The 25538-nt window shown below is 42.0% G+C and overlaps 1 protein-coding gene across 12 annotated transcripts in view; it reads right to left on the bottom strand.

Annotated features, from left to right (window-relative positions):
- SEPTIN11 (septin 11) overlaps positions 1 to 25538 on the bottom strand; it is a 462217-nt gene that overhangs the window by 281818 nt on the left and 154861 nt on the right. For 10 of the 12 annotated variants that reach the window (XR_011280410.1, XR_011280409.1, XR_011280413.1 and 7 more), the window contains exon 1: positions 10977 to 11121. Coding sequence is in view for 5 of the 12 variants with exons in the window: in XM_069626331.1 (XP_069482432.1) it covers positions 10977 to 11121 (145 nt within the window). In the remaining 7 variants the exon portion in view is untranslated. Of the gene's footprint in view, positions 1 to 10976; positions 11122 to 25538 lie in introns of those variants that run through there. The other 2 variants (XM_069626333.1, XM_069626330.1) reach the window with 1 other exon arrangement.

Raw genomic sequence — 25538 nt, 5'->3', positions numbered from 1 at the left:
CTTAAAAGGATCTCCATGTATAGAAACGCAATTTAAAGTGACTTTAAATTGCATATAATGTAATTTACGAAAATGACCATAACTTTGTAACTGTGTGGTCGTTTGAGAAAGCGAACACCGTTTCAGATTCAGAACAGCAGATACAGAGCAGATACTAGAGTACGAGTCTAAACAGGATATCTTAATATACATCAATTAGTACATTTTCATAATTTAATAACTGTTATACCACAGAGGCATGCTATAAATTCCTGGATTTGGGTTTCAGGTGAGATACCGAAAACAGTGCCTCTGTAGAGGAGCAAGTGAATACCTCTGCAGGAAGTCCCGCTCCCTTAATTCCGGTATGTTGGGAGCTTGAGATTGTGCCATGCTTGATACCAGCAGTTGTGACCATACCTCGGAGAATATTCGAAAGAACGAACCCACTAAGAAAACCATACCAGATGTATTCCTGAAGAGACAACACTCTGAAGAAGGAACGCCCCGAAGGAATATGAGAGAGCGAAAGAGGAGCTGGTGACGTCACGAGACGAGAAGTGATGCACTAAGAAGACTGGCTGAAGAAAACGCATGGACACTATAGAAACTGATGCTGAAGTAAAGAATTGAGTAAACTTTCATATGCGAAAAGAAGATTGCGCATGTGTGATGCACTGCAGAAAATGCAAGCCATTTAATAACTGTACAGATGCAGCAACGCAAGTAGACTAAGTGATCTTAGAAGCTGGCTTTATGTAGTAGACTGCAGGCAGAGCCGCCACTGTATAAAAGCTGGACATTGGTGTCATTAATTAGTAAGCCCAGACCCATGGAGAGGAAAGGCTGCAAGCTGTTCCACAGCAAAGAATCATTGGACATGAGTGGTGAGGCTGTCTGGCCTGGTAACAAAGTTGAAGCAAGCCAAGGCCGGTTATCCATTCTCAAAAGGCAGTAAAACGTGAAAAGCTGAATCATCCCTTGTAAAGGTGCAAAGAAAGAACACCAACCGTGCCAAGTTTTATTCATTTAAGACATTTAAATGCTGCAAAATGGTCTGAATCATGGTGTCATGTGAGTCAAGGATGAAAATAGAGTTGGGCATGGAGTTTGAGGTTGGGCTAATTTGGTGGTGAGATAAAGTCATGTCCACCTCCTGGCCCCTGGGTATGAGCTTACGTGCTGCCAAGTGTACCAAATGTTCCAGACATTGCACAAGCCAATTGTAGAGGGCCATATAATGAAGGGCCTTATAGTTTGAGAGCCAATAGTATACTTTGTACTTAAGTGTTGAAGAGGACTTGCAGTAGAGGTAGGCACCAGTTGTCCACCTGATAAATACCCAATCACAACCTCACCCCTTATAGAAAGTATACTTGGATGTTCCTATCACAACCAATCGTAGGTTTTTCTTATTTGCCACGTAGTATGACATCACTTATGACAAAGTTTTTGTATAAAGATGTGATTTTATGTAAAATGTGGTGAAAGACTAGAGCGAACATCCGTTGATGTCTGAACTCCCCGTTTCTGACAATTGATATTAAAACAGAACTTTGCCATCTTCCTGAGTTGGTTTCGATTATTTGGTGTTAGAGTTATACTGCATCCCATCCACTGCAGGCGTGCTATCCAAAGGGCTCTAAGCTCACCTCAATAGTGGGATATGTGCTGAACCAAACTTAAGGGGGTGAAATGGATTGGATTCCAAATCTGATCAGAATCTGCTTATGGCACATGGCTAAATATGTTTACCTATCCCAATAAGAGGGTGTTTCACTGTGAGGGTTAACTTCTGAAGGGAACCAATGAAAAAAGTCAACCAATGAAAAATGTTAGAAGAAACTGCATGGGAAAATGTAGAATTTATATAAATCCAAAGACGTAATGCTGTGGGATTCTGGAACTTTTTAGAGAGAAACCCTGCCCGAGAGGATATGAAGGACCCCAGAGAAAAGGAAACCTTTAGCACAGCACTTTGGCTAAATAGGACCCCAATACCAGAGAAGGATTATTACAGTAGGCATTGCCGACTGGGGAAGCGGCCTGTAGCCGTCAGATGCCATGCTAGTTCTGTGCCTTAAAAGACAAACTCAGAATGGAGTATACATCCCCCAGCAAAATTAGAAAAAATGTCTTCTGAATTTGGTTTCTGGTTAGGTCGCAGAATGGAATGGGATGGGACTGTATGGGAAGCCACTGGGGTAAGTGAGTGGCTATAGAATACCCTCGAATTTTCAGCGCAACATGCACTTGGTCTTGAGATTAGCAAAGTAAATCAAATCGTGTGTTTCCACAAGTGCATTTTAAGACTGGATCTTTGGAGTGGTGTGCAACTCTTTCTAACAGTTCTGCAGTGGATTACTAAACCTTTGACCTGTGGAAGCCAAAGTTATTTACAAAGAGAAACTCTGAGAAAAGTGAGATTAGCTTGTCCACTTCCATTCCCTAGCGAATAATGCAATTTCAATGACCACTGCCATCGCAAGTAGCTTCCCAAAGGAAAGGAATTACTTTGCAGAAAGTCATGTAGAAATGGCAAGTGATTGGGGGTTACTTCCTAACCCTTCCAAAACGTATATTTTCATTTTCCTATGACTTTGAATGGGACAGATGTTTTATGTTCTCTAAAAATGAAAGCAGTTTCCCAGACCCAAGCCAATAGACTATGTACTAGTGCAACACGTCACAATGTGTTTTTCACATGCATGCCAGCACTATAAAATCACCAGAACATGCACCTATATTTTACCTCCCTGTGAATGACGAACTCTTTCTTGGAATTATATACGTATGATGTTTCTCTGATGTAAATACTTGGCAATGGCATTCTATAAACTTAAGTGACATTCCTACGTTGAAATAGTCTCTCCAATACCAACACCTGTAGACGTAGAAGAAAAATATATTAAATGGTCTGCAATCAATTAAAATAAGAAATTATGCGCAAGCTGGCAAGCAGCAACATTGAAGGTACTTTGCCAAATTCTATCTAGTCTAGAAACATAATACATTTTTATTATTCATTTCTGTAGACAAGCTGTAATTTTAATACACTTTTGGTGACCTCCCAAGCATAAAGTTAGGGGACCACCTTGAGTTACTATTTGAATAAAGCTAAATATATCCATCAAATACAATGTTTCTTGTACCAGAATTCGGAGGTGGGATTGTGTGATAAGGGGCGTTAGATCCGAGACGCTGGATGGTAAGGTTAAATTATATACTATAAACCAATTAAAAGATACCTTACATACTGTAGTAAAAAAGTATCTTCTCCAAAGTTAGAAGTGGCCAATTTCATGATAGGTGTCAAAGCTGTCCAGGGACTTCTAATCCTGATGAGACCCAGGCTAGGCGCTGATCAGAAAGGGACTCGCTAAAGGTCTTCTGACAACTAAGACCACAGACTTTGAAGTGCAAGTCATTTCGGTCATCTTTCACCACTCCACATATTGAACATGCACTCCTCAATCATCAAAACTCGAAGATTGTATACACGATAAAGTAACCCGAGCTCTGCATTGTAAGAATATTGCAAGAAACCGAAGAGTTCTGTGACTCTAGTGAGGTACAAGGGTGACAGCGGAGTGCCCTCACAAGTTCACAAAACTCTAAGGGCCCGATTCGTGGATGTGTTTTATAATGGTGCAATGCCATGGGAAAATGTTCTGTGAATCAGGCCCTAAGTGACTAGCAATTTCAGATTTAGTTATATTTGATAATGTGCTCCTTACAATACATTGGTGTCCACTTCCACACCCAAAACAGTTTTCAATTTTCGTTTTCCCCATTGTTTTTATGTTATGCAGCTTTCTGTATCAATTTAATTTCTAATTGCCTCTCCCCCTTCTCTTGCCATGTCTTATTTCAGCGTTTGAGTTTTATTTTCTTGAAATGTGTATTCCTTTAAATGCAAATAATAACTATTTTTGTTCCATTATATTATATTTATTTTCTGCCTTACCTTATGCCCATCACTGATGTCCTACTTCAAAAGGTACAGTGAAACAGGTGCCTGATTGAGCACTGTCTAAAAATCAGTCAGTGGGTGCTGAAGGCGGGGCTGTTAGGAGACATTGTAGACTGTACTAACATGTTACAGCAAACAATACTGTTTAAATCGTATTACAAGAGATCTGCGACATCCCAAAATGGCTTGTAATAAGAAAATAAACTGCAGTCTTTTAATACAGTTTAAATACAGCAAAATGCTCTGAAACCTGGTCTGCAGTCACGTGGATAGATGGAAATAGACATGGGCTAAGGAGGAGCGAAACTGGGAGGTCAGTGATGCCTGCACTCCCTCGTACTCCTGGACGAAGAGAACAAATTCAAGGCTAAACTTCAAAGAACTAATTGACCGGCAGACTACATGGTTTTGATGGATAGTGGTCTAATGAAGCTATAGTTATGACCAACCTGCCAAACATCTGGGTGCCAGCCTGCGTGCTGCTTACGTCGGTGTAATATTACAGGGGGGTACAAGGGTGCCAACCAATTATAGAGGGCTGCGTAACAGAGCCGTATAGTTTGTATAGCCAATGGGACGTTGTGCATTTGATGACGTTCATAGTGATTTGCACTTGGGATGGGCTTAGTTGCCCACCCGATATTAGATACCCAATCAACTTTCCTGAACAGTATCGAACATATACTTAGAGGTTCCTTGTAAGCCTGTCACTCTTCCAAATAGGTTTTTGTAGTTTGCCACGCAGGTAGACGTCAATGATGACGAGCTTTTACTATATATGTGTGTTTTTTTAATGATTTGCTCTGAGAGATTGCTTTGCGACGTCGGATGCTGTGCTCCCAGTTTAATGGACATTAAAACAGTCATACTTTGCCAACTTCCTGAGTCAGTTTTATTATTGATGTTTGCGTATATTCTGTATCACATTCCATCTCCAAGTACTGTTGCCTTGTCACATGATCATCACATGTGATATGGGGAATGGTGAAATCAGGCAGGTTGACCTTAGAGGCCCGATTGACAGATGGATAATAAATAACACTGATTTATGTAGAAAATTGTCCTGCATTTCAAGGCCTTCTAAACTTAAACTACTCATGCTGGTGGGTTGGAAGATTTTATTTGACCTCTTAATTGAGAATATTGGCAATGCCTTACCCAGAGCTCTAGAGATCCGATCTAAAATGTCGAGGCTAAATAAAGCCTCACTAGAAGCAAAGCATGATCTTTTTCAGGTTAAGAGTCCTCATTCCTTCAGGAGAGATATTCAGATAAAGGTCCATTTATAGAGCTTCATTGGCTGCCTGCAGGAAGAAGCTTTTAAATGGAGGCATGGACACAGCTTGAGGAAGTGCAAGCTTCGCTGCTAGCCGAAGGTTTTGGGAGGTGGTAACTTTCAGTCTACATTATGGATCATCTTCTTGGCGGTAAAACAATCTTCCTGCATAAAAACAGCACAAACACTTTACTTCTTTATATGCCTCTGCTGCTAGTTCACGAACTGTAAACGTAAAAGACTTTTTGATGACTTGATCAATTAGTTGTGTGAGGAGTTGGTTACATCACTTTAATGCTAACCCGATTTTGATTTCTTCCAAACTAAAATCAAAGTCCCGTGCCTGATTTGAGTCCTTCAGATCCACACCACATATTTTGGATTCCCTTTTGCTTTTTAATGTTTTCAATATGAAATTTGATTATGCAAATGACCGGAAGCTTAGAAAAGAGCAATTATTTTCCTGATTTATAAAAATAGGGACAACATAGTCCCTTCCCATGATCGGCCAATTTCACTTTTGGATTGCTCATTGTAAGTGTTGGTAAATTCATCCAGAGTTAGAAAACAAATTTAGTGCCTGAAAAACATCTCACCAATCCAGCTGTTCTTTATGGAGGGGGTTGGGGGTACCTGGCCAGGATTTGAACCTTTATTTGTTAGCAGCTAAGCTCACATATATTAAGCAAGTGCCAATTTATGTGGTTTTATGGATTTACCAAAACCTTAGATTCGGTTTCTAGAACCACACTTAAGCCAACAATTTCTGTAAAATAAGCTAATTCTGAAGCTCTTGGTTTGGTCACATGATAATACCTAAACTTCTGTTTGCTATAACTAATCGTGCAGTATCATCTGCCTTTCCAATCCCTGTGGAGTTAGCCAAGGCTGTGTCTTGGCACCCTGCACTTTTTAATCTATATACAAACTGTTTATACATTGTTTATACATTGTTAGTGCACTGCTCACAGACCAGATGCAAGAGGTTTAAAGATTCCCATTCTGTCCTATGTGGACGTCTGTGTCCTTTTAGCAGGATCTCAAAATGAATGGGAGCAAAATCTGCGGTTCTGGTTCTTGTGCGTTCCTCTGTATGCAGATGTCCAGTCCTTTGGACTCATTCTGAACCCATAAATCTTGGTTAAGGAATTTGACTATTTAGGGGTGAGGTTCTACAACTCTAACTGGTAGCATGTCCCTAAGCAGGTGAGTAAAATCTCCCGGGCTATTGAAGGCATTTTAAAAATGTGCAGCCAAATTTTAAGAGCCAACCAGCTAAGCTTATGCTAAACGTATAGCGGCTAAGTCACATTCCGTTGGGATATACAGGGCTTGTGTTTTGTGTTTTAATAATAAAAAATGACTAATGTTCACAGAATGTGTTCTGTAAAAGACTTTTGGGTCTTGTGTGCTCTCATCTTCAATCATAACGCCGTTTTGACACATCATAATATTAATGATGTTTGAGAGCACACTTGGTTGCTTGGGTGGAGAGAGTGAATCATATTTACAATCCAGCAAATCACACATGGTTTACTGCTGTTCTTAGTAGCAATATAAAATGGATTAGCGATTCTTTATTGGCATATTGGAATGAGATGAGAGAAACTGCTCAATTTGGAAAATCTTCAAACCGATATCATGAGCTTCTGTGCTGGGGTGAGGGCATTCAATGAAACCTCACATGGTTGTCCCTTTTCTAAAAAACAGAGCTCGATTTAGGATAGGTTTACTGCCCGATCTCCCCCCAAGACACACATTGAGGCTGCTCTTTGGCTAGAGAAAACGAAAGCCAAATATTTCCCCAAATATACCTTAGAGGAATGGAACAAAGAATTTGGTTAAAGACCCATTTACTATATGTTTTGTTCCAAGTATTGCTTTTTATTGATTTAATTATTTTTCTTTGTGATTTTAAGCTAATGGTTGTTGGATTGCGGTCTACTGAATTGCTTTAATGGAAAGATTATGTTTCCAAAAGAAAACTATGATACTAAAAGCAGATGCACGAGAAGTTAGTTCCCTTACGCTCCATAAATTCTCTGCAGATCAATGTGACATTCTGGAACCACATCTCCAGCCCGTCCATCCTTCTCCTCATCCTCTTCCCATTGTGCACCCACCTTCCCCTACTCCCTCTTCTTAGCCTCTTCCCCCCCAGTTCCCTAACCACTACTGCCTGCCATGATATACAGAGCAAGAACCTAAATGCAATTTGATTCAATTTGTACTACATCATTCCAAAAATAAAATAAACATAATTGACATGGCAACATTTTAACATCAAACTCACTTCCAGAGTGCTTTATAAATAGCACCATACTGCTACTAGAATTCACATGTCTCCCTAAACAGGTGATGCAGGACTATTTTTATGACACAGCTAGCTGGTTAAAAATACATAGCCAACACAATCACCCGTTAGGTGTCTTTGCAAAATTCCCAAATGCACCCGCCCCGTGGGAGCCGATTTATCTCAGGCCGGTAAAGTGCATAACACTTTAAGGGAAAATAGATAATACAATCACATCCCCTACATTGGATTAAATACATTATTGTTTTCATATTATTCGCGTTGACCCTTGACTGGCGCCAGGACAGGGTACAAGGAAGTAGTTGGATAGTGAAGCCAATTGGCCCTTTTTAATGGATAGGGCCTGAACCCAGCTGGTCTATCCAACACCAAATGCCTTCCTTTAGGCCCTCTGTAAGTGTCAGCAATTAACCACTCATCCATTCATACGAACCAGTTCTTTCCAAGAGGAGTGATCGCTCCCAAGAGCAATTATTTACACAGTATTGGCCCCTTATCAGCAGATTACCCTCTAGCACCCTTCTCTCCAGCAATGTCGAATATCAAACTACTGCACTGTGCCGTTAAGACTTGGAAACATCGGGGGGCAAAATAAAACAAAAGTCTAGGACACTCTTGGACTCCAATTTAGAACATACAAGACACATGCACAACCTTCTTCATTCAAGATATATAGCCAACGTGAAGATTATAATCCGTGGATTGCATCTGAACTGCCACCATCAGATTCTTTTACAGAGAAATGTCTCTGCTTCAACACCTAAATGGCAAGAACCAGGGTGTTTTTAATCTAAATACTCTGTTTTATTTACAATAATACATCTACATATTAAGGTTTGTCTCCTTACTTTCAAGTGCTTGGGAAATCACCTACAAAATTCCACATGCATGCAGGCTGCCCAATCACAGAAAGGCAATGACAGCGTTGCTGCCATTATCTCGCCATTGGTTATATTCACGATGCAAACATCCATATGCTCAAAAACAAATCTTAATAACTATTTGAGACAAAATAATACAATTCTCTCCAATATGGAAATGCGAATTCTTGTTCTCTTCAAAAAGGCTACACCACTCCAAAGATACTCCTCTCCGGCCTGGTTTACTATTGGAACTTAGAGGCGGCTGACGTTGCAGATTCATTTCACACAATGGATTCTTAGCAATGATTTGTAAAGGGGCCCGGTTTTTAGAAGACATAACATAAGGGCCATAGAATTCCAATGCCATTTGGCACAAATTAAATTCATATGACGAGTCAAGTCTGTGCTTCGGCCGATAGAAATGGATGAGGGAGAAACAACATGGAGCGTTTTCTACACACAACCTTTGAACCTAAAGCGCAGCGCATGATGCCATTGACTAGAGGGTCATGCACTGTGCAGGCAAAACAAACGAAGGTCCCAGCGACTGATGCTACATGTCAATGTTGCAATAGCATCACAGCCTTGGACGATAGCTCACAAGTTAGGTGCTCGCCTCCAACACTGGGCTAGCCTGCACTTTGCACGTTCCACTCCCGACAGGGCAGACTCAGCCCTTTAACCTCTAGACGTCGATACATAGAGGGCCTGATTCATGGAATGTTTTGCGCCAAAAAAATGGGGATTTGCGCGCCATTCTGCCTGCAAATCCCCATTTGTTAAACAGGGATTTGCGGGCAGAATGGCGCACAAATCCCCGTTTTTCGGTGCAAATAATTCCATGAATCAGCCCCTAAGTATCATTAAATTAAGTAACATGAACAGCCATTATTACAGCGTTTAGAAACCAGAGGAATCGGACATGAAGCGCTACTAAGCCAATTTGATGATAAGAATACTAATGGCAATAGCAACAACACCATTGGCTTTACAGAGCATTGCCAAGTAAAAGAATTCTCATTAGTGCGGCGAGTTAGGACCCCAATTATCTAACACATGGTGCAAGACAACATTCTGAGGACTGCAACGACCTGCCCAGTTGAGGCATATGCTTTATTTACAACAGAAAACAGGTTATTGTCGATTATGAATTGGTTAAAGACAGCCCACAATTAATATGCATTCTGGTGCAGTCAATAGGACTGCTCAACACATGTAATAGTGCATCCCTCAGCGTTTAGACAATGAGAGGAAAAAGGCAGAGCCCACTAAGTGGTTGTGTTTCGTCCCTTTTCATTCCATAGTGCCACATTAGCATATGCAGACTGACAACGGACGGAAATTAAACTTCATTTTCTGCATAAATCCATTTTTTTGTATTTTCTTTTTTTATTAAGTTTGGTTTATTTCAAACCCTTCATAAGTTCATACCTTCTACATACAATTAGAACATCTTCTGAATCACCATAAAACATTATCTTACATTACAATGACATGTCCTTCAGCTAATCATTGCCTATTCTTCTCCAGTGATATCAATGTCTTAAATAACTAATTATTAATTATACATTAATAAACTATTATTTTTCTAAAGCACTTTGACTATCTGCAGCCTGCCTGTACAAATATTATTTAGAGAGCTGTGCCACAAATTTGCTGCTTCGTAAACTGGCCTTAATTTTGTAGTAACACATTTACAATTCTCTTTACTTGCAAGGAAAGTCGGTTTCATAGCTCACACATTGAGCGCTGGCCTCGCACACGGGTCCTAGCTTGCACTTGGCAAGTTTGAATCCCGCAAGAAGGCCTGACTCGGCCCTTCACCCTTCAAAGGTCGATAAATGGAGTACCATTAAAAGAGGTAATTATTAAAGCACTTAGAAGCTGGAAGACTCTGGCATGAAGCGGTATTCAAGAACCCATTATTTTTAAAGGAATGAGTAGCCTCACTAAACCCAGGTCTCTTGAATTCCAGTCCTGCGTAAGTAACCTTTAGCTGTGAACATCATGAATTCAAAGGCTGGGTGTGGCAGAGAGGGCACAAGGGTTTTCCGGAAATACCAGGGAAGACCTTTGCGTGGCTAGCACTCTTCCCCTTTCGGACGCCCCGCCACTGAGGCAGGAGTAAGTGCTCACAGTTGGGTAATGAATTGTGGGATGCTTTACGCTAATAGCTGCATGCGCGACGACGGACTGAGCCAACATGAACATTGCGGTGGTTACCAGTATGCTCTACCTCATGCATGCCGCCATGCCACATTCCATTGGGGAGATGCCTGCCCGCTCATGGTATTTTCTCTGCTCCCTGGGATTGGTGAGCTCGATAGGCAACAAAGGACTGCTGGGGCCAGAAGGCCAAAAAGAAACAGCTGTGAACTAACTAGGCCGGAATGGCATAAAGAGTACCGCGACAACCTCCCCTAAGACAACCAGTTTAGGTAAGATCACCATCGCTTAATCCAGGATTTTCCTCGTGTGATTTCATTTACTGAAATGATGTTTACCACAGTTACACAGTGCATTGATTATGTATGACAGCAGACAATGGTTTGGTTCAATAGCCTCACTTACCAACACAGAGGATATTGAAGCAGAAGCCTTGGGAAATTGATTTGTTGACCAGCTGATCTGGAAGACTGTCAAATCCGACATGGCCCGACAAGCCCAAATTTCGAGGATCTGTGGTTGGAGTCTGTAAAGAAGATGAGGATGACATTGTAAAGTGTGCAAATAAACAGCGGACTGCAAAGCAAGCAGATCACAACGCCCTCAATTCTTGTGAATTTACATGCAATTATTTTCTTAAAAAATATGCGAGAATAAAGAAAACGGGCAGAACCGATACTGAGGAAGAGTGTAAAGATGGCAAATGGAGCACGGGAAACTATTCCAGAAAACATGGTTACCACGGAAAACGGAGCTGCCCCTGGTCAAGCCATGAAGTTGCTGAAAGATTGGTAAAAACCACAAGGAATGTGCAGCAAGCAAAATTGACAAGTACAGCACAAATGTGAACTAATTGACTAAAGGAAGATATTTCAGGGAAAAGTAGGTACGAACTATCTGTAAGCCACACATTACACAATTACTGTTTGGTCCATAACACACTGGGGCACAGAATGGGGCAGTTCCATCAACGTGTGTGCCCATTTGTGTTGGGCATAGCCCACGTAAGCAGGAAGGGGGGGGTTTCAAAACAATAAGTACATGCGCAACACTACGTGCAACCAATTTCTTCCCATCTCTAGAATCTTCTGCGTCCAGGGCTGCCACGGACGCATGCTGAAGTATGGGCCTCATCCACGAAGCAGTTTCACACGGGTAACCCCTCCCTCTGCGGCACCATTCCCAGGTAGGCCACGCACGGGACCTGCCTTCTTGCACGTGCCCAAACACATACATAAGCGTGGATGGGCTGGCGGCAAGTCCCTAGGGCCCACCGCATAGCAAAGCCCTTCGTGATTTGGGGGAATTAAGCGTGGACAGATGTGGGAGCAGAACGCGGGGCCTCTTTGTTCCTCGCATTCTGGTCCCACAACTTTGGGAATTGGCCGCATTGAGTTTATTAGTGGAAATTCCACCTTCTGACTGGATCATCATCTATTTGAGAATTTGTGACATCCTTTCCCTTTACCCCCCTTCTAGAACTTTGTGATGTAAAACGTTTAATAACAGCATCAGTCTTTTAGGAAAAGAAAACAGTGTTTTGTCCAGCCCGGTCGTATCTTTGGTATACACCAAATTGTTTGTTTACAATTGTTCGAATGAACAATTGACCGATTTTAATGGGTCACAATTGAGATAGATATATATATATATATATATATATATATATATATATATATATGGTTTTGGGTTGGGTGGGGGGTTGCGGGGGTGTTTCTCCTGCATATATCTTACAATTGACCTTCACAATTCGGTCAATTGTAATTCGAACAGTTGTAAAACAAACAATTAGCATACAACCGTATCTTTCACAGTCCCCGTGCGTTTAATGCCAAACCTGGAAAACAGGAACCTATTTATGGACCAATTCATAATCCAGTCGCATTTTACACCATCATCCTTGGTGATCAGCTGCTATTCGTTTTGCGGCACCCAGCACATTAGCTTGCTAGAATGGTGTATTGGTATGGCCCTTCAGGATTAGAGTCTATGTTTTGCTCTATGGCATATCTAGGTATCCGGTAATAATATCCCCATACATAATGTCACCGGGAAAAGCTATTGGCGACATTATATATGGTGACATTATGTATGGGGACGGGTTGCGGGGATGTCCCCCTGCTTCCCTTAAACTAAATTTTAAAAAATGTGCAGTTTACGGCATGTTGAATGTAATAATGTATCTGCAAAAAGCTGCAACTTTTTGGGTCGGGAGACATTTTTGCGGGGACATGATTACATGAAACCCATTTCCGTCACTAATCCAATTACAGAAAGGGAAAGACCATAAGCAAATCCAGCTCAGTCCCGCCCCAAAAGGACAGTCCAGATTGAACTGCTAGGTCACATCCCTTCTGCACAAGGCCACAAGCCTAACCACACGTTGGCTAGACATTTCCAAATAACATGATCCAATTCCACTTGTGTTTGCACTGTAAACCCGTTCCTCAAACCTACAAAATGGCCCACATGCCTCTTCAGCTCCTACGGACACAGTAATCCTAAAAGGCTCATCTCCTCACCCCAATCGATCAAGACAACCTGCCTCTTGTCATATCACCTCCCATCTGGATTCTTCACCCGCCCCTGTCCTGCAGTCGTCAGTCCTCCATCAAGACAATACTTCTCACTAAAAACCAGACCATCCTCAGTATGGGACCGGCCAACCTTCCTATTGCCTTCTTAAGAGCCCTTAAATGTTACATTTGTGATCAAGAAAGCCATTACCATTCGCGACCGAATCAGGGACGCTCACCCTCAACTCCGTTCCCTAACAAAGTCATGGTTCAAACACTCTTCCACACAGATCACTGACCTCTTCCCTCCACATTTCAATGTAGTTTACACATAAACATGTATAAAAGGCACTGGGGAGGGAGGAGTGGCATTCAATGTGATCCCATGATCTCTAGGGAATTCTGAAGTCCAACCTTTGCCCCGTTTGAACATCTCCTGATAAAAGACATCACAAGTTAGATCACCACGTTCGCATGTACACCAGTATACTACCCCTACGTGCACCTTGATCAAAGCGTCACATCATTTAATTTCCATGGCAACCTTGATTTTTCCTGTCCCTGCTTCCTCAACACTAAATTCGAAGATGCATTCCTAGCCATTGTCATCATGTGACCCAAACTCAAACATGGGATCATTACACGTCTAATAAAAAACACAACCTTGGATCCTAATATAGCTTCAGACTACAAAGCCATCTCTGGTCTCCCAGGCACGGGGCAAAGACCATTGGCATCACTCTAGCTATCATTCCTGAATAACAGCACTGTTTCCATTCTCTAATGTATGCCTGCCACCCCCCCCAGCACAGGTCAGAGCGGTACAACAATTGTTTTCACAAGTACATCAAAGAAATGGTGTTATGGTCCCAATGTGGCGGTTGCGGCCTCGAAGGGACTTCATGTCCCAACAAATCGAGCGGTGATTACACCAAGCCGCATGGCACTTCTGTCACACGATACAACAGTCACGTGATACAGAAGGATGCGGCAGTGTGCCACGTATGACAGATCATGCACAACCAGATAAAGAAGCTCTGGCAATGCAGGGAAGGCACTCTACAACGCTAGTAAATCCCAGACTCCATTGTTTTCCCCGCGTCCTGCCTGTTGACTGGATCCTTTCCTTGCTTCCATTCTGCACCTAGTCCTCCCGTCTTTCACCGCGCCTTACCTGCTTATTTCCTAGATGTGCTCATTCCTACCTTGATCAATCTATTTCTTGCCTTCTTCCTGCCTGGTCTGACCCTGACCCCCTTTGTACCTTCTTGTGCATGCTCTACAGCTTGAACTTGGATTATCTGCAATGGTCTCCCAGTGATTCTCCTGTGTACCTGATCTGCGCTTTCTTTGGTTTTCTGGATTTTGGCTTACACATCTGTTGGATTTGTATTCATGTTATGTATTTTGGAACCTTCCTTCTGTGCATTTACTGTGCCTTCACAGGATCCCGGATTTCTTCTGCTCCCTGTGACTTGTTGGTTTGTCTACCAGTACTTTAACCTCCTTACTCCCATAGTATGTCCACGTGCTGATGTGTCCTGTCCCATCACCTCCTTACTGATTTCTGTTACGTCTTGTGTTGTTCTGTGGGTTTCCGATCTCTAGACTCCATGCTCATGGAGGGGTATCAATACCGATTAGGTTCTTCACTGTTTACCATACATGCCCTAGGTAGGTGGTTTTGCTTTCATACTACACAATACTAATGGGATTCTAATATCCTTCTTTGTTACCACAACCTCGGGGCCCCTTGTCGTCGATGTCCTTTTTTATTGGGATTTCATTGGAGAATCAGGAAGGGCGGGAAGGGTAATTCTTGCAGACGCCATCCATGAAATCCGACACATGGCGCTTCATATCAATATTCAGGAAACATTCAATGACTGCAACTAGAATGAGATCTACCTAAATGGTTAAAAAAAGGACATTCTAGTCTTGGGCCTGGTGGAACCCTCACTATTCTCCTTTCCATCTGGTCCGAATCTGTGGCCTTTTCAAGGCATGTCCATAAGACACAGGCCATCAGTCCAGGTATGGCGGTCCGGAAAGAAGGGTGCTGGTAGCAACGTACCGGCACCCTTTCCGCACTGCCATACTACGAGAATGCCGGTAGGGGCCAGAGATCCCCTGGCAGACCTGACCTGACCAGCTGGGCTTTCAGGCCCCTACCGGCATGCCTCTCACTGAAGCAACGGTGCCGGTGCTTTAGTGAACCCCATTTCCTAGTCTATGGACTCCATGGAGATTTACTGTTTCTATATATATATATATATATATATATATATATATATATATATATATATATATATATATATATATATATATATATATATATATATATATATATATATATATATATATATATATATATATATATATATATATATATATATATATATATATATATATATATATATATATATGAGAAGAATGCCTTTATTATTTCTTTATTGGTGTGAGTACATCAGGAAGGAAAACAAAGAACGACGCGTTTCGCGGTTCACAGACCGCTTGATCACGTGGGTTTACCAACAACACAGAGAATGGACTGCAATTTATCCCCAGGCTGACTCTCTAATTTCACATAGAGAGTGTCCTCCTGCTATGGACTGTTCGTTCATCATGTTTTGTGAGGCAGCCATATTGGAACGATTCGACAGTATGTGATTACTCATGGAGGAGTTCTAACTTTGTCCTCTAATATGTGCCACATGAATTACTTTCATAATTTGTAAGCGCATAATAGACACACAGTATGTGATATAAAAAAATGCATTGTTTTCTCAAACCAATCATGTATTTTTCAATTTCAGCAATATGCCATAGTTTTTGGACATAATTTATATGTCTAAGAATGCGTTTGTCAATGCATCAAAAAAGGCGGAATTAGTCAGATGTGACTCCTAGCTACATGATCATAAATTAGCAATGGTAACCTATGCAAAGTAGAATCTAGCGTACTCAAATGAACCTCGGACTAGGTGCATACAGACGGTATATGATATGTGCAAAATTGCCGAGTATGAAACATTTGGATGTCTGTGCAAAAATAGCATTCCAGCAGCGAAATTACATGCATAGCAGCAATAAAATAAAGTGCGTAGTGCTCTCCGTCCATGCACATATCTCTCTTATTCATATAAGTCTCTCGGCTTTATGCTTTACTAAATGGATACATTATCCAATATATGTCAAATGAAGCGAATCTCTATAAGTTTAGATTTTTTCACATTCTGAGGTATGTGCATGGACGTCTGCTCTGTTCATCATTCCGCAAAAATTTCCTTTTTATAAAGTGCAAAGTGCGTGCAAACAATTGCTAGATCATAAAGTGCATAGTGCATAAAACATCCAAATTCATAATACTAAAAAGAGAACCATATTGGTCGTATAAAAGGTAAAAAATGTGTCTCTTTCATATAAATCTATATATTTGCACCAAAGATTTTATAGAGGTAAGAATGTATCGGCAATAGAGTATAGATAAAACCCTTCTGTTATAGAGTCCGCATAGGATTATCATCGATATGACGCCACAAAACAGGTACAGTCAAGTTAAAAAATCTCTGTGTTATAGCAACCTCTAAAGATAAAAACCTATGTGGTTACCTATTAAAAACCAATGTTTAAAAACTGCATCACAGCTATGAAAGCAAAGTACCAACCCAATATTTCGTAAATAAACATATGATAGTAGTAGCATCAGGAGTCCACTATGGGACATGTACCGAATGGTAAGAGCAGGTTAGAGACATTATAAACTTAAGATTCATGTTCCCAGGAAGGTATACAATTCCTCATCTAAATTGTGACCCCTGGGTTTCTTAGTCTCTAGGTCCAAAATGCACCTGGTTTCCAGCTGTCGTAATGCTAACTCGCGATTACCTCCCCTGAGTGGTTTAGTGATTGTGTGTATGCCGAAAAAAGTAAAACCCTCTAGTTGGCCCCCATGTTGATGCTTAAAATGTAGAGCCATAGGGTAAGTTGGATCGGCATGCTTTATTGCCCTGATATGTTGTAGTACCCTTAGTTTGAGTTGTCCTTTGGTGCTACCAACATACCATTTGTTACATGGGCAATTCAACACATATACCACGTATTCGGTTTCACAAGTTATTCTGGACACAATCTTAATGTTCTTCCCTAGAATAGGATGTAAGTAACAGCTAGTATTGACTGCGTAGGTGCATGCTTTACATTTGGAACATTTTTGGAAGCCCGGTCTCTTGATGTTCATCCAACTGGCTCCTGTTTGATTAACCAGAGGACTCATAAAACTGGGCACCAGGGTATCTTTCATTGAGGGTGATCTACGAAATGTAATGTTGACTTTGGGTGTCAGAATCTCGCCCAAGTGTTCATCTAATATTAGAACATGCCAGTGCTTTTGTAATACTTGGCGAATTTTACGCGCCCCGTTACCAAAGGTCAAAATTAAACGTGTATCTGTGTTCTCTGTATTTTTCGTTTGCACAGAATTAGAAGTCAGTAGGAGGGAGCGATCCATGTCTCTAGCTTTTAAAAATGCTCTTTCCAATATTTTGATAGGGTAGCCACGATTTTTAAATCTCTGGGCCATCCAGGCGCATTCACTGTCAAAGGTATTGATGTTTGAGCAATTTCTACGTATACGTATAAATTCGCCATACGGAATGCTCCATTTTAGGGCTGTGGGATGGCTACTCTTTGCGTGTAGTGGTATGTTTGAGCTGGTTGGTTTTCTGTGTAGGCTGCTAGTGAGTTCTCCATTAACTACTTTAATTGCAATGTCCAAGAAAACTACCTCCGTCTTGCTATGGTTCTCAGTAAATTGGAGGTTTAAATTATTAATGTTTAGCATCCTCACAAAGTCTAGCCATTCTTGATCATTGCCATCCCAGATCACAAACAGATCATCAATATATCGCAGCCATAAGATTATTTTGTCTGTGTATAAAGTGTTGCCTGAATGCCAGACAACAAACTTCTCCCACCACCCCATGGTTAGATTAGCATATGAGGGAGCAAACGTGGTGCCCATGGCAGTGCCTTGAAGTTGGATAAAATACTCCTTGTTAAACAGAAAACAATTATTGGTTAAGCAAAATCTGATCATCTCCAATATCATGGTGCCATGTTGCATATAGTTCATAGACCTGGTGTACAAAAAATGCTCGCAAGCTTTGAGGCCATCTTCGTGTCGAATTGAAGTGTAGAGAGAGACCACATCTAGAGTTGTTAACAGGTAGGAAGTTTCCCATGGGATACCCTCTATTCTGCTCAGAAAATCCTTAGTGTCCCTTAAGTAGGAGGGCAAGGTGGTAACAAAAGTAATCAGTGTTTCATCCACAAACCGCGATAGGTTTTCCAACAGTGCCCCGCATAGTGTGACAATAGGTCTGCCTGGAGGTCTTGTCAAGCTTTTGTGTACTTTGGGCAGAAAATAAATCGTTGGAATGGTGGGAAATTTCGGTTGTAAATATGTACACATATCTTCGTCTAGCAGGTCTCTCTCCTTCCAAGTCTGTAAAAGGTCTGATAGTAACACTCTCATGGTTTCAGAAGGGTCAGCTTGTAATTTTGAGTAACAGTTTTTGTCTGTTAGTTGCCTATGAGCTTCCTTGATGTAATCAGTCCGGTTCATCATGACTATATTAGTCCCCTTATCTGATGGTTTGATGATATACTCTTTCATTGCCCCAAGTTGTTTAAGTGTGCGTTGTTGGGCTGGGGTCAAGTTTGTTCTCACAGGTTGCCGTGACTTCCGAATTTTTTTAAGGTCATTAATGACCAGGTCCTGAAATGCCTCAACATGGCCTCCCGGATTGAACATGGGGTTAAATTTAGATTTTATTTTGAGCGCTGTTTTGCCTGGCCAACTTGTGTCTGCATTAGTAAGTTCCGAATCTGTGTTAGTCATCAAATCTGTGTTTTCAAATTCCAAATCTTCAAGGATGCGCAGGGTAAGAGTGTCCTGTATGGAAACATCAGTACGTCCTGGGTGACAGACTTTGGTCTTAGGTTTTGGCGGAAACATGGCAAAGAATTTTTTAAGTCTGATTTTCCGCATAAATTTATCAAAATCTATGCGGGTTTCAGCATAATCGTAGACAGAGGTAGGACAAAAGTTTAGTCCCAGTCTTAAGACTTGATTTTCAGCCGCGGTCAGCTCATGGGAGGAGAGGTTAATTATGGACATATCGGGTAGTTCTGTCATGGATGAGTTCATTTCTTTGTTCCAGAGCGTGTTAAGCGCTCCGGTTTTTCCATGTTTGTTAAAGATCCCGCGTCTTCCCCTCCTTGTCTTTTTCTTCCTCTTTGATTCGAAGTCTTGCCTCTGCCTCTTGTTTTTTTGCCACTGTTTAGTCTGCCATCCATACCCAACAGCTTCATTTCCTCTAAAAAATTTAATTTTCTCAGAGGTTGTTCACTCTCACTCTCAGTAGTATCGATATCTGAGGATGATGGTTCTATCGAACTGGTGTTTGTAGACATTGGGGCTTGTAGAGGAAGTTTTTTCCTTAGTGTGTCAAAGCGTTTGGCAAAGGTCAATACTCTTCCTTGTTCATAATCATTTCTATCACGTATGAATTTCCTTTGCTTACGTAATTTGATATCGTCCTCAAACATTTTGTATCCTTTTTCCATGTTGATGCGTAGATTTTTCCCCTCTTCACTTTCCTCTTGACTCTGCAATTGTTCTGTGACTTCTTTTATTTTATCCAGTATTTTGTGTCTGTCCATTCTGGCATATTTAATCAAGATATTAAGGAAGTTAACTGAGCAAGCATTGCTGGACTCTCCCCATTCTTGTAACATAGCAGGATCTTGATCTTCGAACGAGGGTGTGGTAAGGATACGTAAGCCTCTTGGAATACGTCCTACATCAATGTAATTTTGTAGAGAGAATTCTTCCCACCATTTACTGATCTCTCTTTTACGTAGCTTCTCCAGTTCTCTTAGAAGTTTCACCTCATTACTAGACTGTGTCTCTGACATCTGCTCCTTGGGTGCATCTTTATTGGGTATGGGTTGCTTTTCACAAAAAAGTGACGCAGCTTGTATTTTTCGAATGTTTTCTCTTTCCTGTTGTGTTGCCATAATCAATACAATGTATTGTTGTTGAGGTGTTTGACCACTTTATAGCTTGAACAAATGTTCGCTCTCAGGCCAACAGCAAGCCACAGTGTGGAAATGCTGTAATTACTTTAACGGACTGTCCACGGACCATACAAGACTAAAATAGATAGAAGGAACAGAAAAGAATGGAACGTTAACAGACCTGCTGCAACTGATGCGGGCTCCACGTGTCCTCCGACGCGCCGAACTCGTCATCCGCAATACAGCAGGTGACCGGCCCGCTCCTCCTCTCTGTGTCCTCACGATGCGTGGTTACTGTGGACAGACCGGAGCACTCAAAACAGCTCCAAAGACGGATCAAATGGACGGAGTTGTGCGCTTCTGTAAGATGGGCGGGTGCAGATTCCAGCGCCGTTGAGCCTTCGGCGCGATAATATGAGAAGAATGCCTTTTAAAAAAAGACAGCAGGTGGAATGCACTCCAGAGAGCAGCTGCAATCGAGAACCAGTATCCTTGCAGCAAAAGAAAGTGGAAAGAAACTCCTCAGCACTCCTGGCAACACATTTTCTTTATTGGTGTGAGTACATCAGGAAGGAAAACAAAGAACGACGCGTTTCGCGGTGCACAGACCGCTTGATCACGTGGGTTTACCAACAACACAGAGAATGGACTGCAATTTATCCCCAGGATGACTCTCTGATTTCACATAGAGAGTGTCCTCCTGCTATGGACTGTTCGTTCATCATGTTTTGTGAGGCAGCCATATTGGAACGATTCGACAGTATGTGATTACTCATGGAGGAGTTCTAACTTTGTCCTCTAATATGTGCCACATGAATTACTTTCATAATTTGTAAGCGCATAATAGACACACAGTATGTGATATAAAAAAATGCATTGTTTTCTCAAACCAATCATGTATTTTTCAATTTCAGCAATATGCCATAGTTTTTGGACATAATTTATATGTCTAAGAATGCGTTTGTCAATGCATCAAAAAAGGCGGAATTAGTCAGATGTGACTCCTAGCTACATGATCATAAATTAGCAATGGTAACCTATGCAAAGTAGAATCTAGCGTACTCAAATGAACCTCGGACTAGGTGCATACAGACGGTATATGATATGTGCAAAATTGCCGAGTATGAAACATTTGGATGTCTGTGCAAAAATAGCATTCCAGCAGCGAAATTACATGCATAGCAGCAATAAAATAAAGTGCGTAGTGCTCTCCGTCCATGCACATATCTCTCTTATTCATATAAGTCTCTCGGCTTTATGCTTTACTAAATGGATACATTATCCAATATATGTCAAATGAAGCGAATCTCTATAAGTTTAGATTTTTTCACATTCTGAGGTATGTGCATGGACGTCTGCTCCGTTCATCATTCCGCAAAAATTTCCTTTTTATAAAGTGCAAAGTGCGTGCAAACAATTGCTAGATCATAAAGTGCATAGTGCATAAAACATCCAAATTCATAATACTAAAAAGAGAACCATATTGGTCGTATAAAAGGTAAAAAATGTGTCTCTTTCATATAAATCTATATATTTGCACCAAAGATTTTATAGAGGTAAGAATGTATCGGCAATAGAGTATAGATAAAACCCTTCTGTTATAGAGTCCGCATAGGATTATCATCGATATGACGCCACAAAACAGGTACAGTCAAGTTAAAAAATCTCTGTGTTATAGCAACCTCTAAAGATAAAAACCTATGTGGTTACCTATTAAAAACCAATGTTTAAAAACTGCATCACAGCTATGAAAGCAAAGTACCAACCCAATATTTCGTAAATAAACATATGATAGGCCTGGTGGAACCCTCACTATTCTCCTTTCCATCTGGTCCGAATCTGTGGCCTTTTCAAGGCATGTCCATAAGACACAAGCCATCAGTCCAGGTATGGCGGTCCGGAAAGAAGGGTGCTGGTAGCAACGTACCGGCACCCTTTCCGCACTGCCATACTACGAGAATGCCGGTAGGGGCCAGAGATCCCCTGGCAGACCTGACCTGACCAGCTGGGCTTTCAGGCCCCTACCGGCATGCCTCTCACTGAAGCAACGGTGCCGGTGCTTTAGTGAACCCCATTTCCTAGTCTATGGACTCCATGGAGATTTACTGTTTCTATATATATATATATATATATATATATATATATATATATATATATATATATATATATATATATATATATATATATATATACAAACATTACTCACTGTAATCGTATTTCTGATGCTTGTATCTGCTTAGATTCACATGCTGTGCATAGGCCGACATCTAGTGGAAGCTGCGGAGTATTACAGTTTGTTTTTCGAAACTCGAAAATGGGCGTCGACACAGGGCGTGCCAGTAATAGTATCCCTAGTGTGACGTCCACTGTACCCATGATCCCTCATGCGTCTAGGACCCTCAGATTGTTTTTTTTCTGACATGAGGTAGCATGAGATGAGGAGTAGCGCGAGTCCAGATAATCCAAGCAGATAGATAGATAAGACTACAAGCATCCCTGGGCCTTCTCTCAGAGGGGAGGAAGGGTGGGTCGTATGTGAATCTAAGCAGACACAAGCATCAGAAATATGTTTACGGTGAGTAATGTATCTCTTCTGAAGCTTGTGGAATCGGCTTAGATCATATGCTGTGGATAGATTAGCGAGCAGTGTTAGAAGGAGGTGGGATGTGAGAAGGGTCATGAGCAAATAAATGTCTTAAAACCGCTTGTCCCACTTGAGTATCTGTCTTGGAATGGGTGTCAATGCAGTAGTGCTAAGTAAAAGTGTGAATAGAGCTCCAAATAGCTGCTTTGCAAATGGTGTCAAGGGGTACATTTGTAATGAAAGCCAGAGTGGCCCCAATGCCTCTAGTAGAGTGGGCTCCTGGCGTGAAAGGCAGAGTTTTTTCAGAAAGAGAGTAAGACAGCTGGAAACAGTTAACAATCCACTCAGAGATGGCACCTTTAGAGACGCGATCTCCCTCTCTGCTTGTAGCTACTGAGACAAACAGCTGATCTGTTTTCCTTAGCGGTCTGCTTTGTTTACATAGTAGAGGACCGCCCTACGCACATCTAGGGTGTGTAGTTTCACCTCAGCCGAGCTTTGTAGGTCTTGGAAGAAAGCCGGAAGCTCGATGGACTGGTTCACGTGGAATTTAGAAATAAACTTAGGTGAGAACCTACGGTGTGTACGTAAAACCAGTTTATCTTTATGAACTGTAAAGAATGGATCCTGCACTGACGGAGCCTGAATTTCAATGACCCTTCTTATAGATGTTATTGCTACTAAGAAGGCCGTCTTATAAGTCAGGTGTTTGAGACTGCTTTTATGCATGGGTTCGAATGGGGGGGCCCATGAGTTTAGATATCACCACGTTAAGGTCCCATCCTGGTGGTGGGTTTGAAATAGGAGGGTGAAGTCTCTTTACTCCTTCCATGAAAGCTTTAACCACTGGTATCTTCCACGACAACACCTTGTTATGGGATGTGGTGTATGCTGACAGTGCTGCTAGGTGTACCTTCAGTGAGTTAAATACCAGTCCTGCATCCAGCAGGTGGAGCATATATGTGACAATTGTGTAATGAGTGCAATCAACTGGGTTGACTTGCTTATTCTGGCACCAGATATCGAATCGTTTCCATTTGTCAAAGTAGCAGTCCCTCGTGTTTGGCTTCCTAAATTCTTTTAGGATGTCCATACATCTCTCTGGTAATTTGAGATGTCCGAACTCTATGACCTCAGGAGCCATGCTGCTAGGTTCATTGAGTTGGGTTGAGAATGCACTGTTTGACCTTGGTGCTGGGACAGTAGGTTGTACCAGCCCATTAGTTTGATGGGTGCGCACACCGCTAGTCTGCGTAGGTGTGGGATCCACGGTTGTTTCGCCCACATGGGAGCAACTAGGACAAGCGTCATTGACTCTCTGTTCATCTTGTTGACCACCTTCCTGATGAGAGGTGTTGGTGGAAAAGCGTACGCAAACATCCCTGACCAGTTCATCCACAGGGCGTTCCCCTGGGAGTCTGGCTGGGGGAACCTGGATGCAAATCCTGGGCACTGTCTGTTTTCGCTTGTGGCGAATAGGTCTATAGTGGGGAAACCTCACTGAGAGAAGATAACTTCTACGATTTCTCTGTGTAGACACCATTCGTGTTCCTCTGGGAGGGGATCTCTGCTCAAAGCAAACGCCAGAGAATTGAGATCTCCTGGAACATGTTGAGATGACAGGAAGATCTTCCGTCTGAGTGCCCATATCCAAATTTTCTGGGCAAGCTTGGACAGATTTGGCGAACTAGTCCCTCCTTGCTTGTTTAGGTAGTGCTGTCTGTCCGGATCTGCACTGACAGATTCAGCAGGTAGGGCTTGAACGCTTGAAGCGCTCCGAATACTGCCAGAAGCTCTAGCAGGTTGATGTGATTCTTGGCCACTGAGTGAGACCAGAGACCCTGAGCTATGTGGTGGAGGTGGTGAGCTCCCCACCCTGTCAGGCATGCATCGGTTGTGACTATGCCTGTATCTCGGGATCGTAAAAGGGTTTCCCCGTGGACAGATTCTCTCTTGTCCACCAGTGAAGGCTTTGTACCAGTGTTGGCGAAACCACCGCTAGAATGTCCCACTGACCACTTGCCTGAGACGCCAACCATTCCTGCATGCGCAGGCGCGCATGGTGGACCAGGTAAATACATGACGCCATCATGCCCAGCAAATGCATTGCTTTGCGTACCGTTATCTGGCGACCGGCCTGATATTGCGGAATTTGCAGCAGTATATTCCGAATTATTTCCTCTGATGGAAAGGTCAACCTCTCTTGCGGGTCTAGGATAGCTCCTAGGAACTGTTTGGGGGTGCTTGGCACCAGACTTGGCTTCTCGTTTATTGAGAAACCTAATTCGAAGAGGAGGTCGATCGTCCTTTGAATGTTCGTTCTGCAAATTACTGGGGTCTCCCCCGTGATGAGCCAGTCGTCCAGGTAAGGGTACACCGGGATTGCCTCCCTGCGTAGGTGTGCCGCCGCCAATGCCAGTACCTTGGTGAATACCCTTGGAGCCGAGGCTATCCTGAAGGCAGTACCTTGAACTGGTAGTGCCGACTGTCCACCTTGAAGCTTAAGTACTTTCTGTGCGCTGGGAACATGGAAATATGAAAATAGGCATCTTTCATGTCCAATGTTGCCATGTAATCCCCCTTTTTTAGGAGGGGGTTTACCTCTTGGAGAGTAGTCATGCGAAATTTTTGGGGCTTGACATACTTGTTTGCAGGCCTTAATTCCAATACTGGGTGCATTGTCAAATCTTTTTTTGGCACAAGGAAGTAAGTTGAATAAATATCCTTGTTTACCTGTTGTCCCGGGACGAGTTCTATCGCATCCTTTGCTAGAAGATTGACGAT

Source organism: Ambystoma mexicanum, chromosome 6p (genome assembly GCF_040938575.1).
Source record: "Ambystoma mexicanum isolate Mex_15411 chromosome 6p, UKY_AmexF1_1, whole genome shotgun sequence".
Classification (NCBI taxonomy): Eukaryota; Metazoa; Chordata; class Amphibia; order Caudata; family Ambystomatidae; genus Ambystoma; species Ambystoma mexicanum.
This window is presented reverse-complemented; position numbering and strand designations above follow the sequence as displayed.